At 42.3% G+C, this 15,242-nt stretch overlaps 1 protein-coding gene across 3 annotated transcripts in view; it reads left to right on the top strand.

Moving 5' to 3' along the window:
• The window catches only part of PIBF1 (progesterone immunomodulatory binding factor 1), a 283,033-nt gene that overhangs the window by 187,542 nt on the left and 80,249 nt on the right, over nt 1-15,242 (top strand). For all 3 annotated transcript variants that reach the window (XM_077297253.1, XM_077297252.1, XM_077297251.1), the window contains exon 15: nt 4,519-4,649. In XM_077297253.1, coding sequence (XP_077153368.1) covers nt 4,519-4,649 — 131 coding nt within the window. The remainder of the gene's footprint in view (nt 1-4,518; nt 4,650-15,242) is intronic.

Genomic DNA, 15,242 nt, shown 5'->3' with positions numbered 1-15,242 from the left:
TTTAGGATCCCCATCTAATTTACTATATACACTATCGTCATTTAACTGTCTCATAACTTCTGCAATATATGCCCGCTTGTCCATGACGACGACAGCACCCCCTTTATCGGCGGGTTTAATGATGATGTCGTCGTCATGGACAAGTTCCCATATGGCTTCCATTTCCTCTTTCAAGATGTTTGGACGTCTATATTCTGTTACACCTCTATATCTAAGCTGTTCGATATCCAATTTAACAGCTTCCTCAAATGCTTTAATAGCTGCTGAGCTTGAGGGTGGCATAAATCTACTTTTATTTTTTAAATCTACCATTTTAAGGTCAAATTCACTTATTTTTTTGTTATCAGTCTCTTTTTTGCCTTCAAACCATTCTCTCAGTTTAATTTGTCTGAGAAAACGTTCGAGGTCTAATTGTAGTTGAAACCAATTGGTATGTGTACAAGGACTAAAACTCAATCCCTTGCTTAGTACTGATATTTGTGCTTTGGTAAGTACCTTATGGGAAATGTTTACCACTAGTTCTGTTCTCTCTTCCGTAGGTTCAGTGTTTTCTGTACTTTGGTTTTTTCTACTTTCTTTTTGCCGGCGGTGCTGGCGCCTGCCTCCTCGTCTTTTTCTTCTACTACATTTTTGTTCGGATCTAGGGGGAACAAACTCACGTGGTTTCGATCAATAAAAGCAGTGAAAACGTTATATTGTCTCCTCATGAATTAAGCTTTAATAATGATTATATATCAGGATAAGGGTGCTACCGCTCTATACAGCATGAGCTGTGAGCGGCTTGACCTGAGAGGGTTGAGCTGATACCAGCTAGCTAGCTGTATGACTTCCGGACTGTGGCTTGTAGGAAGTTAAGCCCGGAATGTCAGGGTGGAATTATGCACTGTAAATATCCATATAATATACTTAGATATTAATGAGATATAACCATATGAGGAGTTGTTAAAAGAATAAAATGAGAAACATAATTATGCCATGGCCAAAATATTGTGCGGACATATGGTTAAATAAGGGACTATGTAAGAGGACATATAGCGCTGTGTGCGCAAGTGCCATCCCATCCTAATGAGGATTTTCCTCACACAATATGGCCGATGGAGAATGCCATTATGAAGATGGCGGAACACTGTGTGTCTGCGCATGCGCGGACGTGATTGATTGGCTCTGGGTCCAACACAGTGATCTGACGACGCGGACATGCGCAATAGAACTCAGGGAACGCTGAGAGACATGAGAACGTCCTCCATTACAGCCATGCAGCTCCGGGGGTAAGACATACGCAATAAGACAATCTGTTAAAGATTTTTAATATATGTACAAATAGATACACAATGAGGCACTTTATAAAGCACAAAAGCACTTTACTATAGTAATGAGCACAATCAATATATGTATATTGTTACACATGGACTGTATTAACCACCAATGGCAATAAGGTTAGTTATGGTTTTTAACCTATATATATGCACTGTAAAAGCTTACCCACTGCTTGAGAAAGGCTCATTTAGAGCCGAAACGTCGGACAGACATGTGGGTGTAATTAAACACTGCACGTTGAAGTAAGAAATAATGGAGTGCTGCCTGGTTTTTGCTTAATTATATATATATATATATATATATATATATATATATATATATATATATATATATATATATTTGTCTAAGGGGTACTTCCGTCTTTCTGTCAGCGACTTCCGTCACGGAAATCCTGCGTCGCTGATTGGTCTCGCCAGCTGCCTGTCATGCTGCCGCGACCAATCAACGACGGGCACAGTCCAATTAGTCCCTCCCTACTCCCTTGCCGTCAGTGCCCGGCGCCTGCTCCATACTCCCCGCAGTCACCGCTAACACAGGGTTAAAGGGAACCTGTCACCCCGTTTTTTAAAGATGAGATAAAAAATAGCGTTAAATAGGGGCAGAGCTGGGCTTTACATTAGTGTCTTTTTTGTGCCTTTATTCCCCAGCTATGCTGCCGAAATACCTTTGTAATGTCGCCGTTTTGGGCTGTCACTCACGCTGGTCTGGTCGGATGGGCGTGGTGACATCGCTGTTTCTTCCCCCAGATCTTGCTTATCTGTCCGTTGGTGGCGTAGTGGTTTGCGCATGTCCTACTGCCGAATCCACTGCGCAGCTGAGGGAAAAGAGCGCGATCTGCGCTATTCCCCTGGTGATCGGTGGGGGCGGCCATCTTCCTGAGGCCGCGCGTGCGCAGATGGAGTGCTCTGCTGCACGGGGCTTCAGGAAAATGGCCGTGGGATGCCGCGCGTGCGCAGATGGAGATCGCGGCGGCCATTTTCCTGAAGCCGAGATGCAAACCACTACGCCACCAACGTACAGATAAGCAAGATCTGGGGGAAGAAACAGCGATGTCACCTCGCCCATTTGACCAGACCAGTGTGAGTGACAGCCCAAAACGGCGACTTTACAAAGGTATTTCGGCAGCGTACCTGGGGAATAAAGGCACAAAAAAGACACTAATGTAAAGCCCAGCTCTGCCCCTATTTAACGCTATTTTTATCTCATCTTTAAAAAACGGGGTGACAGGTTCCCTTTAATGCCAGCGGTAACGGACCGTGTTATGCCGCGGGTAACGCACTCCGTTATCGCTGCTATTAACCCTGTGTATCCCCAACTTTTTACTATTGATCAATATCAATAGTAAAAAGATGTAAGGTTAAAAATAATAAAAAAAACAAAAAACCTGCTATTCTCACCTTCCATTGTCAGACGATGCGCTCGCGCCAGCCGCCATCTGCCGTTCCCACAGATGCATTGTGAAATTACCCAGAAGACTTAGTGGTCTCGCGAGACCGCTAAGTCATCTGGGTAATTTTGCAATGCATCCTGGAAACGGAAGATGGCGGCAGCCGCGCGCGCATTGCCAGAACTTCGCTGGATCCCGGCGGGTGAGTATATAACTATTTTTTATTATAATCATTTTTTTAACAGGGATATGGTGCCCACACTGCTAAATACTACGTGGGCAGTGTTATATACTGCGTGGCTGCTATATACTACATGGGCAGTGTTAGATACTGCGTGGGCTGTGTGATATACTGCGTAGGCTGTGCTATATACTACGTGCCCTGTGTTATATACTGCGTGGCCTGTGGTATATACTACGTCGCCTGTTTTATATACTGAGTGGCTGCTATATACTGCGTGGGCTGTGTTATATAGTACGTGGGCTGTGTTATATACTGTGTGGCTGCTATATACTGCATGGGCTGTGTTATATAGTACGTGGGCTGTGCTATATATTACGTGGGCAGTGTTATATACTGCGTGGCCAGTGTTATATACTGTTTGGGCTGTGTTATATACTGTGTGGCCACTCTTATATACTGCGCGGCCTGTATTAACGCATCAGGTATATCACAGGCCACGTAGTATGTGTCTGCTATATACTACATGGCCCCTATATATATATATATATATATATATATATATATGTATGTATGTATGTATGTATGTATACTTTTTTTTGGGGGGGGGGGGGTTATGCTCCAAGAGAAATTTATTTTCAGAAATTTTAAGTAAATCAATCATCAACTCCTCTAGTATCTGTTGATCCTTTTCATACGGAGAAAAGCACTTGAGTGATGTTGAATATTTCATTTGGTTGACCTCTTCAGGATATTTTCAGAGGGTCTGTTAAATACATTTGTCCTGGGCTTGAACTGAATGTAAGAGAAACATGAAAAATCATGGAAGGAATAGTTATAAACCCTCAAATGTCTGTCAGACTTGGTAACAGTGTGTTATATTACTCTAAAAATGTGTCATTAATTATTTAATGGATAATTTTTCCAACCACATGATTGTAATATTCCACATGTAATTTTCCACTGTACTTTTCAGAATCGTTCACTCAACATTAAAGGGGTTATCAAGGTCTTTAAACACTATATTGATAGGATTTCCGACTCTCAACACCCTACTGAGCAGCTGCTTGACGGGACTGCTGTGCTCAGGAAAGTGCTGCAGCCTCTTGGTTTGGCATGTGCCCTTATGGATCAGTATGAAGCCCAAAGTAAGCAGTGAAGAGTCATAATTAAGAGCGCAAGGTGGAAACGCGTTGGATTTTAATGACGAAGATTGCTGTTTTATATTTTTCTGAAATAAGCGCTAGCTTTTATTGTCTGGAATTGGAGTGCTGCACTTTGTTACTTAAATTCCAAATTCCACTCCTGGAACCAAAAGCTCAAGTTGAAGGGTGGGTTCATGGTGATAGCGGTGAGCTGGCAAGACATGACCGTTTCACAAAGCATTGAAGAGATTGCACGCTTACCCACAGCCCAGTCATCTGAGACGCACTGATTTAATATAGATGGCCTATTCTAACAATGGGCCACTCATTTCAAAGTCTGGATAACCCTTTTAATAGCATAAATGTATTAATAGTAGTTATCAATAGTGACACAATGTAGCTCATTAACTTAGCAAATATAGTCTCATGTGAGAATTGGGAATTGACGGGATAATGATAATTTTCATCTTTATTTACATATCTTGTAGTTGGAAAGAACAAACTCCCTCCTAAGTCAAGTTCACCAACCGCACCAATATCTCATCGAATCTGTGCGTCAGAGAGACACCCAAATAGACTCTCTCAAAGACCAGATTTCAACACTTGAGAAAGATGTCAGGTAAGCAGATTTACCATTTATTTTACCATTAGATGTTGAAGACAAATCTGATGGAGGTTTCTATCATACTGTTGTGGTCAGCATTGTTGAATGTTTATTATATAAAAAAAGAAAAAAAAAACAATGGGGCGGATTTATAAAAATTGGTTAATTCTTAGACAATGCAAACTTGAGATTAGACCTGATTCATGAAGATTGACATACCGTACACCTGTCTTAATGATGAGAGTACAGAAATAAGATATACCAGATTCATTAGGAGGAGCAGGCCACTTAATGAATTCATCACATCTTCTCAGTGATGTGTGCCTCAGAGCACTGCACAAGAAATGTTAGGCCAGTCAGGGACTCGGGTAACATTTTGCGACTTTTCAACGTGGTTTATGCTAGCACCCATTAGATGGTTTATTTTGTGCAAGCAATGTGCACCACAATTTTGGTGCATTGTGTCACGTGTTAAGCCACGCTTCTTTTCAGCAAGGCCACGTTCCTTAGTTGGACGAGTCTTAAAAAGTCTCTAAAACACATCATAAATATGGTGCAATTCATGAAAGGGGAGGGGGGGTTGGCTCATTTAGTATCATAAATATTCAACAATATTTCAGAAATAAGTGTATATGTAACAACTGTATATCATTAGGATGTTTTAACTAAGTGTCCAAATACGTTCAACAAAATAGTTGACCTGTCTACTGAATTGTAACCCTTTAATGCCCCAAGAATTTTTCCTTTTTAAGCTTTTGCTTTTTCCTCCCCTTCTTCCAAGAGGCTGAACATTTTTCTTTTTCCAAGCTTACTTTTGGAGGGACGTCTTGTGGGTTTGAATGTCGCCAATAATTTTACCATATCATGTACTGAAAAAACTGGAAAAAGATTCCAAGTGCAGTGAAATTGGGAAAAAAAACTAAATTCTACCATTGTTTTTGGGGTTTTGTTTTTACTCTGTTCATTGTGCAGTAAAATAACTTTGCAGCATGATTCTTCAGGTCAGTTTGATTACGGTGATACCAAACTTGTCCAGATTTTGTTATTTTTGTGAAAATAATTTTTCTTACACATTTTCTGAGACTCAACTTTTTTTCTTCTTTTTTTTAAACTATAGTACTATAGGAAGGGCGTTTTTATGTGCACTTAGTTGACAATTTTATTGATACCGGTATGGGGTACATTCAGTGTTTTGATTTTTTTTCATTTTACTTTTTTCAAGAGGGGAAAGATGTGAGTGTAAAAACAATTCTGATGTTTTACTTTTTTTTTACGTTTAGCATATGGTTTCAATTATTTTATATATTGATTGGATTTTGTTGGAACACAACAATACTAAATTACCAAATATCTTTTTTCTCCTTCGCCTCATTGGGGGACACAGACCGTGGGTGTATGCTGCTGCCAATAGGAGGCTGACACTAAGTGATACAAAAAAAGTTAGCTCCTTATACACCTTCCTGATGGCTCTCAGCTAACCAGTTTTTGCTTAGTGTCTGTAGGAGGCACTTGGGTCTGGTTCAGACCCCATCGTTTTTATTTTATTTTTTACTTTTCTGTAAATTTTTATTTTTTAATTAACGGAGTGAAGGGGGCGACAGATCCTTTCAAGAATGCAAAAGTTTAGCCCCCGGCTTCGGCTGATGTGTAGGCCGCATCCCGGAAGTCGCGCCCGCACTGTGGCGCGCTAAGGCGGCTCCGCCCATCCTTTCTGGCATTTTCTGTCTGGCACGGGGTTCGCTTTTCCTGGCCCAATGCCCCTTTATTCTACCCCTGATATTGCTCCCGATTGCTGCAGAAATTTAGGCACCGGCTTGGGCCTATTCATGGAAGTCACATGACCAGTATTCCCTGGTTTTAAAGGCACATGATCAAGATTCCCTGGTCTAAAAGGCACATGACCAGTATTACCTGGTCTTAAAGGCACGTGACCAGTATTCCCTTGTCTTAAACGCACATGACCAGTCCGAAGCCGGTCACCCTAAATGAACTCAGGAGCCCTCCGCCGCCCATCCCAGCTTATCCCAGAGTACCTAGTTCCCCTGAGTGGGCTTCATCACTGCCACATCCCATGGCTTCTCTGATCAAGAGATTGAAGCCCTCCGTGAACCCTCTGTGGCTCGGAGTGCTCACAAGACCGATATATATGGTTCCTCTCCTAAATGGGAGCTGTCGGCTAGCAAGGGCTGCAAGTATTCTAGAAACGTACAGGCGTTCAAGCTTCATTTCCTGATCTACCTCACCAATGATTTGCTGAGAACAAGACTCTGAATATGGATTGGATATTGCCTTGGATCTGGACTCGCCAGAGCTTCAGAAGAGGATGAATTCACCTATTTATATCATCAACCAATCTCTGTAGATTGATGAGGGCTACGGTTCCACTCTAGATCACTCAGTGTCCCTCATAAGGAGACTAAACTCCCTCGCAGAGCATTTGTCATTCACCCGGACAGGGAGCGTCCGGATAAGAAATATGCAAACACGTGGGGTGTCCCTTCCACGTATACCACCCTACGACGTGGGATGCCATGACTGGTCTGTTTCTTAGGGGCAACGGGTCCTATTAAATTGCACCGATCTCCCCACACCATCAGTAGACGAGCACATGAAGTGTCGCCTCCATGTATACTCTTCTGCGGCCAGGCCTAACACCGGAAACAACCCTGTCCAACTGGTGACCTGAACTCTGTGGATGTACAGTGGCACCCTTTTTTGGCATCCGAGCACCCCTCTCTGCATCTCATCTATTTAGCGGATTATGCAAGAAGGCGGACGATCCCTCTCCACTTCCCTGTTAAGGGGATTGAGGGTTCATCATTTTAACTCCGCACTGTCAAAAGAGAGTGGAGGTAGCAAAAGATGGCTTTTCCTGACCTGGATGCAGCCGCGCATTCTGCCACTTGGCACATTATCCGGGTCGAATCTCCTGTGGTTTGTCTACCAGTATTCCTGCCCGATGGGTCATCAATTAAAATTACAATGGACTGTCAGATAGCAAATCTAGTTCGTTCCATCTTGCAGCCTCGGGTTGAGTGCTCTAACCTTCCTTAGCCACTGCATGGGTTGCTAGAGCAATGGTCTCCTGGTCGGAGAACTTAACTACTTTGATTCACGTCAGTAACCTTTTCCCGAAGACAGTACAGCTGGTCAATCAAATTTCTTGAGCGGGAGACTAGCTGGTTCACGCCTCTTGGATGCAGCTAGTTGAGCGGCGCTGTCAGCAGCAAATGCCATTACACCCAGAAGGGCATTATAGCTCAGAGTATGGAAGCGTACTCTGCGTTCAAAAAACCTCTGACATCACTCCCTAGGATCGCATGTTTCCTATAGACCCAACTAGCAGTGGAAGATTTGCCCAGGACGGTCTAGATCTAAGGGATCTTAGTTCCAAAAGGGGGGACCAAAAAGTAAGACCGATCCTGGACCTCAAACTTTTACCAAGCTGGACAAGGTCCTCCTTCTTCGGATGGAGTTCCTCCGCTCAGCCATTGCTTCAACAGAAAAAGGGTGGAGTTTCTGGCATCCACCGACATTTGGGATGCTTACCTTCACATTCCTATTTTCCCCTCTACAAAAATTTCTTCGCTTTTCCATTCGCAAACAGCATTGTCAAGTCACGGCCTTGTCCTTCGGTCTTGCTACCTCACCCTGAGTGTTCGCAAGGGCCATGTGGGCCATCATTTTCCTCTTGCACCCTAGAGGCGTGGTCGTCCTGCCCTAAAAAAACGACTTTCTAGCCGCTCTTCCAGGACTACGCTGAGTCGTCTATATCAATTGCTATACCCTCTCTCTCCTGGGCTGGCAGCTTCATCTAGACAGGTTTTTTCCTCTTTTCCAGCCCAGCAGATATCCTTTTTGAGGATGATTCTGAACACTTCCAGAGGGTTGGTGTTTCTTCCTTGAGACAAGGCCGTGGTCCTTCAACTCAGAACTCACTTACTTGATCACTCATTCCATTCGATTTGCTGGGAGGGTCATGAGGAAAAATGGTGACAGCAATGGAAGCTGTTTCCTTCGCTCCACTCGTTTTCTGTAGGTCAATCAGGCTTTCAGAGGGTAGTCTCTGAGCTTCTTCCTCATCCAGGGGAATTCCTTCCAGTTCAATGATTATTAGTGACTACCGATGCCAGCCTTCTTCTCCCGATCTTTGTTCTGGGGATCCGAACGATACGTCTAGTCCTACAGCAGGTCCTCTGCCTCCTGGCGGGTCACCCCATCCGAATTCAATTGGATAATGCCACGGCTGTGCCATACATCAATCATCTAGCAGGTACCCACGGTCAGGCATCATGGACGAGGTACCTCTCATTCTCTGATGGGCCTAAATCTATCATTCGGTGATCTCGGCAGTACACATCCCAGGAGTAGATCTCTGGGCGGTAGACTTCTTCAGCCATCAGGATCCAGGGTGGATAAAAATCAATGTTTTTTTAAAAAAATCAAAAAAATCGGATTTTTTTGATTTAAATCGGATTTTTTTGATTTAAATCGGATTTTTTTCAATAAACTGCTTTTTGAGGAAAATATTTTACCATCCAAAGGTTCTTCCATCATGAGATAAAGCTGAGTTGTTTAACTCAGTAGAATAAAGGCTGTATATGTGTAACATTCACAATGCCATGCTCTTCCAGAGGTTTCTGTAGGATGCTGACTATCCAACAAGTTTGGGCATGTCAACTGAATGGAAAAAGAAACTAAACCAAAAGTGAAACCAAGCTAGAAGTGTGGAATTAAAGGGGCAGTATGAACAAAATGTGGAGGCTATTAATAGTTTATACAATTAAGACATGCTGCTTTTAAACACCTACCTATTGCCATATAGTAAAACAAAAAAGATTTTGATTTTGAAGTTTTGATTTACTTACTTTGGGGTCCCCCCCTCACCCTGGCGTTAGATCGTTGCCCCTAGTTTCGTCAGTGTAACTATGGGCGCACATGCGCACTGCTCTCACTTCTCATTTTAATCGTGATTTATATTAAAAAAAACCTTTTGATTTAAATCAGTGATTTAAATCATGATTAAAATCATGATTTAAATCGATCCGATTTAAATAGAAAAAAATCTTTTGATTTAAATCGTGATTTAAATCATGATTTAAATCGGCGTGATTTAAATCAATCCACCCTGCCAGGATCCCGCCTCAAGTGTGTGGGAACTTCACCCGGAAGTCTTCCATCAGATCTGCCTTCACTGGGGCACTCCAAATGTAGATCGGATGGCGTCCAGACTGAACGCCAATGTACTTGTGTTCATGGTTCGGCCTCAGGATCCAAAAGCCATTGCAGTGATGCTCTGGTTCTTCCGTGGTACCAGTTTCCATAACCCCTCTTCCCCTACTTCCGAGAGTCGTTTGGAAGCAGGAAGGGCCCCAGTGGTCCTGGGAGATCCGCACGGACCACGTTTGGTGTTTTGTTTGCGGAGCTAGTACCTTTCCGTCTTATTGCAACAAAACAGCAAGTTGGGACTTTCTCGTGGGGAGTTTTCACATGTGGTCCTTCCCTTTCACATACCATTAGAACTTTGGGACCTTAAAGGGAACCTGTCATCCCTCTCAGGCATTTTTAACTGTAGGAGCCACCTTGTGCTGCACTAATGCTGCACTTTGTCAAGGTGGCTCTTTTAGTTGGTGTCCCTGCCAACGCTGAAATAATATTTTTTATAATTTGTCCCTCATACCTCTAATTTATCAGGGGGGCATGTCTTTCCCCCTGACACAAACGCCTCCCTGCCATCACTCAGGGCCTCTGCGCCGCCTCCATTTCCTTCATAAACATCCCCGGCGCCTGCGCTGTAAGTTCGAAGGTCAGCGCAAACTGCGCATGCCCGAAAGAGAAAATAAAAATTATCCTTGGAGTCTTACAGTAGACTCCTTTTTGATCTGGACAGACTTTACTTTCAGGGAAGGTCGCTCCTTTTTTCTCTGCGATCTCGTCATCCTGACAAGTCTTTGGAGCTAGACGCTCTGTTCTTTCAGACTTTTTTCCTTATTACCATCAAGGCAAGGTTCTCCTCAGGCCATCCCCATCCCTTGTTACCATGGTGGTATTGTATTCCCAATGTTACTAGGGAATCGTTCTTCCGGCACCAGTCCACAAAACGGGATGGGTTCTCCATATTCTGGACGAAGTGAGTGCTCTGAGTAGGTACGTATCATGCACGGCGTCCTTCCGAAGGTTGGACACCTTATTTGGACTTCCTGACGGTCAGAGGAAGGCTTCCTGACGGTTACAGGAAGGGTTTATCCATTTCATCGGCCATGTTAGCCTGGTGGATTCGTTACACCATCCAGGAGTTCTTCCGTGTTAGATGTCAGCCTATCTCCACTCCACTCTGTCGATCGAGGTTTTTTTGGGCTCTAGGTACCAGGCGTCGATAAAGCACGACTGCAAGCTTGCGGGTTCGTCCAGTCCGCATGCAGTCTTGAAGCACTATAATTCCCAGACTTCCGCAGATGTGAGTCTGGGCAGGCGGACTCTGCAGGCCACGGTAGCACTCTTGTAAGTAGCAGTTACACAGGGCCTGATCTGATGTTGTACCCACCCAAGGACTGCTTTGGGACGTCCCACGGTCTGTGTCCCCCAATGAGGCGAAGGAGGAATAGGGATTTTTGTATACTCACTGTAAAATCCTTTTCTCCGAGCCATTCATTGGGGGACACAGCTCCCACCCTGTTATTAGCTTGTGCTTGTTTGATAGTTTGACATGCTATACTCTCATATATAATTTGACATGCTATACTTTATGTTGTTATTGATCTACTACTGCTTTGGCACCGAACTGGTTAGCTGAGAGCCAGCAGGAAGGTGTATACTGCAGAGGAGGGGCTAACTATTTTTGTATCACTTAGTGTCAGCTTCCTATTGGCAGCAGCATACACCCACGGTCTGTGTCCCCCAATCAATGGCTCGGAGAAAAGAATTTTACGGTGAGTACACAAAAATCCCTATTTTTGTTTATTTTGTTTTTTTAACAGTGGAAAAGGTGGGGTGATTTGCTTTTTTATGCTTTTCACACTCCTTGTATATTTTTTTAGTCCCCTTATGGGACTTATACCCTCGGTCATTGAATAGCTTATACTATATGCTTCAATACCACAGTATTGCAGTATGTAGTTAAATTATGGTTCTCTTGTTGATGTCCGCATGTAACTGTGCTTCATAACAGAGGTAAAATTTCTGTGCAACTCGGACTTGCACAAAAATATTGTGACGTTTGGCGTTTTCACACTAGTTCTGCCCAGTTTTATCACAATGGTCGAAAGTGGGGCCGGACGGGGTTGTGCTCTAATTCATAGCTGTGGTGTATGTTATGCAGGAAATCTTACTCGTGTCCCTGAAGATTTGTGCCATGGCGTGTGCCACTTTTATTGAAACTTGATCATCTAACTCCAACACGTCGTTCTTGATGAATCAGAGCCAAACTGCTTGGGTATAAAGATAAATAAACTCATATGTTTGATCCAAAAAAACAAGACACAAAAATAACAAAAAAAAACCATGTAAATTAAAGAAAAAATAAAAGGTTGCAAAGTTAAAAATAATGCCACTTCACAATTACTTTAATGGCATCTGTCATACAGTTTGAAATAAAAGACCAAATCAGAATCACCTTTGATTAATTAGAAATGATAGGCACCTGTCACCATCTTGTCAGTGCTCACATGAATTAGCCTCTGAATGGTGGCTTTGCTGCTAAGCCTCTTCCTCAGATGGGAGGTACATGTATGTCATACGTCGGATGCAGATGCTGGCTATGTAATAAAGCCAACATCTGCTGCTCAATTTCTGACGGTGGCATTTAAGAGTTGCGATTCCAGTAGGGGGTCCATTCCAGAGCCCCATCTGAATGGATTGAAGGTGCGCACCTTTGCTCCATTACATTTTGTCAGTCCTTTAAATAAAAATTGGATGCAGCTGCATATGCCAACCCTTGATTTTTTTTTCAGACGTGGCTCTATAGAGTCCATTCTCCCAGTTGCTAGACCCCAGCAATCAGTCAGTTATTCCTTATTCTGTAGATATAGGGGATAACTTTCAATCTTAGTAAAAAAAAACTTTTTTAGCAAAATACAGTGTAATGATAGAATTAACCCCTTAACGACCGCCGCTAAGGGGCCTTATTCCCTCATAGCCGTATTAAACCTAATAAGCCTATAGCGCTCCCTAGAGTCCTAAAATCTCCAGGGTCTCAGCTACCGGGGGAGTTTCCAATATATGGGCCTTTCAAAGTCCATTGAAATCTGAATAGGTCCCTAAAGAAATAGGTTTTGTAAATTTGTTGAAAAAAATGAGAAATTGTTGCTAAACATTTAACCCCTCTATCATCCTAACAAAATAAAATGGCGTTTGAAACATGTTGCAGATGTAAAGTAGACATATGGGAAATGTTATTTATTCATTATTTTGTAGAGCATGACTATCTGGTTTAAGGATATAGAGATTGAAAGTTTGAAAATTGCTATTTTTTTTTCAAAATTTTCACCAAAATGTTATTTTCACAAATAAACGCAAGTCATATCGAACAACTTTTACCACTATTATGAAGTATAATATGTCACGAAAAAAAACATTCTCTGAATTAGTGGGGTCCGTTGAAGTGTTCCAATGTTATTACCACATAAACTGATACTGGTCAGAATTGTAAAATTTGGCCTGGTAATGAAGGTGAAATTTAGCTCAGACACTAAGGAGTTAAGGAGAGTTCTGTTTTCAGTCTCTGGTCCTGGAGTGTCTGAATGAATCCCTACCAGTAGAGACCTGCTACCTGGACCATTTTTCATCCAAACTTTTCTCTTTGTATACGAAATATATGGTAAAATTGTCTTAGTAAAACATTGTAAGCCTCACATTTATGATCAGAGATTATTCTTAACAACAAACACTGAATGGTTGGCGTATTTCCCAGAAACCTAACACTGCCAAGAAATACCTACATATTCTATCTTAAAATAGAGACGGTAAAAGATACTGACGAGAACCTGGAAGGTATGTGTATTTTCTTAGTCTGAGGTGAACTACATTCATATAGAATGTTCCTCTTGAGTGGTGTGCTCAGCTAAAGGACACTTCTAGGGCTCTGTTAGCATCCCATTCAGTACAATGTATGAGCACATCTAATGTATAGCACAGATCAAACTTGTTAGACCGTTTTTCGGAACCAATCACTTTTAATAGCGTAGGAATAGCATCTTATTTGTATCAGTAATGGTCAGTAGTAGTGATGAGCGAGTGTGCTCGTTGCTCGGGTGACCTCCGAGTATTTGTTAGTGTTCGGAGGTTTAGTTTTCATCACAGCAGCTGAATGATTTACAGCTACTAGCCAGGCTGAGTTCATGTGGGGGTTGCCTGGTTGCTAGGGAATCCCCACATGTAATCAAGCTGGCTAATAGCTGTAAATCATGCTGCTGAGGCGATGAAACCTTAATCTCCGAGCAGTCATAAATACTCGGAGACCACCCGAGCGTGCTTGGGAAAACCCGAGTAACAAGTACATTCGCTCATCACTAGTCAGTAGGTAGTCATTAGGGACCCATTTATATTATAGTGTTCAGCATTATGAAACATTTGTACTATATTAAAAAAAGGTAAGCGGGGAAAAAAAAAACCTCTGGAACGTTAACATATTATCATTTTATGTATAGAATTTAGTTATAGAACTTGATGGAGCCGAACTCATACTGATGGAAACATTTCAATTACAATGGGGTTAAGAGAGCACTGTTTTATCTGATAGCCCAGACTATGCTAACTTTCCTGTTAAAAGTAATGACTTTTCTTATAATAAAAAAAAACAAGAAAAAATCCATTGTGAACAAAGATTTACTGCAGGTAAACCATTTTTGAGTGATTGTACTCTATTTTTACCTGCTCCATGTGTGATGCAATGGATGATGATTGCTCTCAACATAATGTTTATTTTTCTCCCCATTACGTTTAGATTTACATGGCAAAAACAAGTGAGTGCTATAGGAAAACAGATCTTATAGATTTCTTAAAGGTGTTGTCTGAATTAATTTTTTCTTTAGTTCTATTGGCTTCTTGTACAAAAAAAATATTCAGGTGACTGCCACTCCAGCAACGGCTCTTCAACAGCTACAATCTACTGCAGCCAATCACTGGCCTCAGCAATGTGGTGCCATCTACATAGTCATTACCACCGAGCTCAATGATTGGCTACTATAGTCTCGTGATTGTGATGTGACATCACCGCTCTACTCATATCAACACAAACAAAACGCAGCAGCAGTCAGCTGGCACTAGAGCAGTGAAGCAGTATTTTTTTTTGGGGGGGGACAAGAAGTAAATGGAATGAAAAACCAAGACAAGATTTTAACCGGACAACCTTTATAACATTTCTAAGTGATTTTAAACAGGTTTTCATACATTTATTTTTTATCCTTGGCCAGAAGAATCAATCTTGCCAAAATTATGGCCCAAAAAATGTGGCCAAAATGCACCATGAGATTTTTTTCACAGTAGACTTGCAGTTGACTGTCCCACGACTGCACTTTGAAGTCTTCGGAGGCTTAAGGCCCCGTCTCACATAGCGAGATCGCTGCTGAGTCACTAGTTTTGTGACGCAACAGCGACCTCAGTAGCGATCTC

Source organism: Ranitomeya variabilis, chromosome 3, assembly GCF_051348905.1.
Source record: "Ranitomeya variabilis isolate aRanVar5 chromosome 3, aRanVar5.hap1, whole genome shotgun sequence".
In the NCBI taxonomy this organism is placed as follows: domain Eukaryota; kingdom Metazoa; phylum Chordata; class Amphibia; order Anura; family Dendrobatidae; genus Ranitomeya; species Ranitomeya variabilis.
The sequence above is the reverse complement of the archived record's forward strand: the minus strand, read 5'-3'. Positions and strand labels throughout refer to the sequence as shown.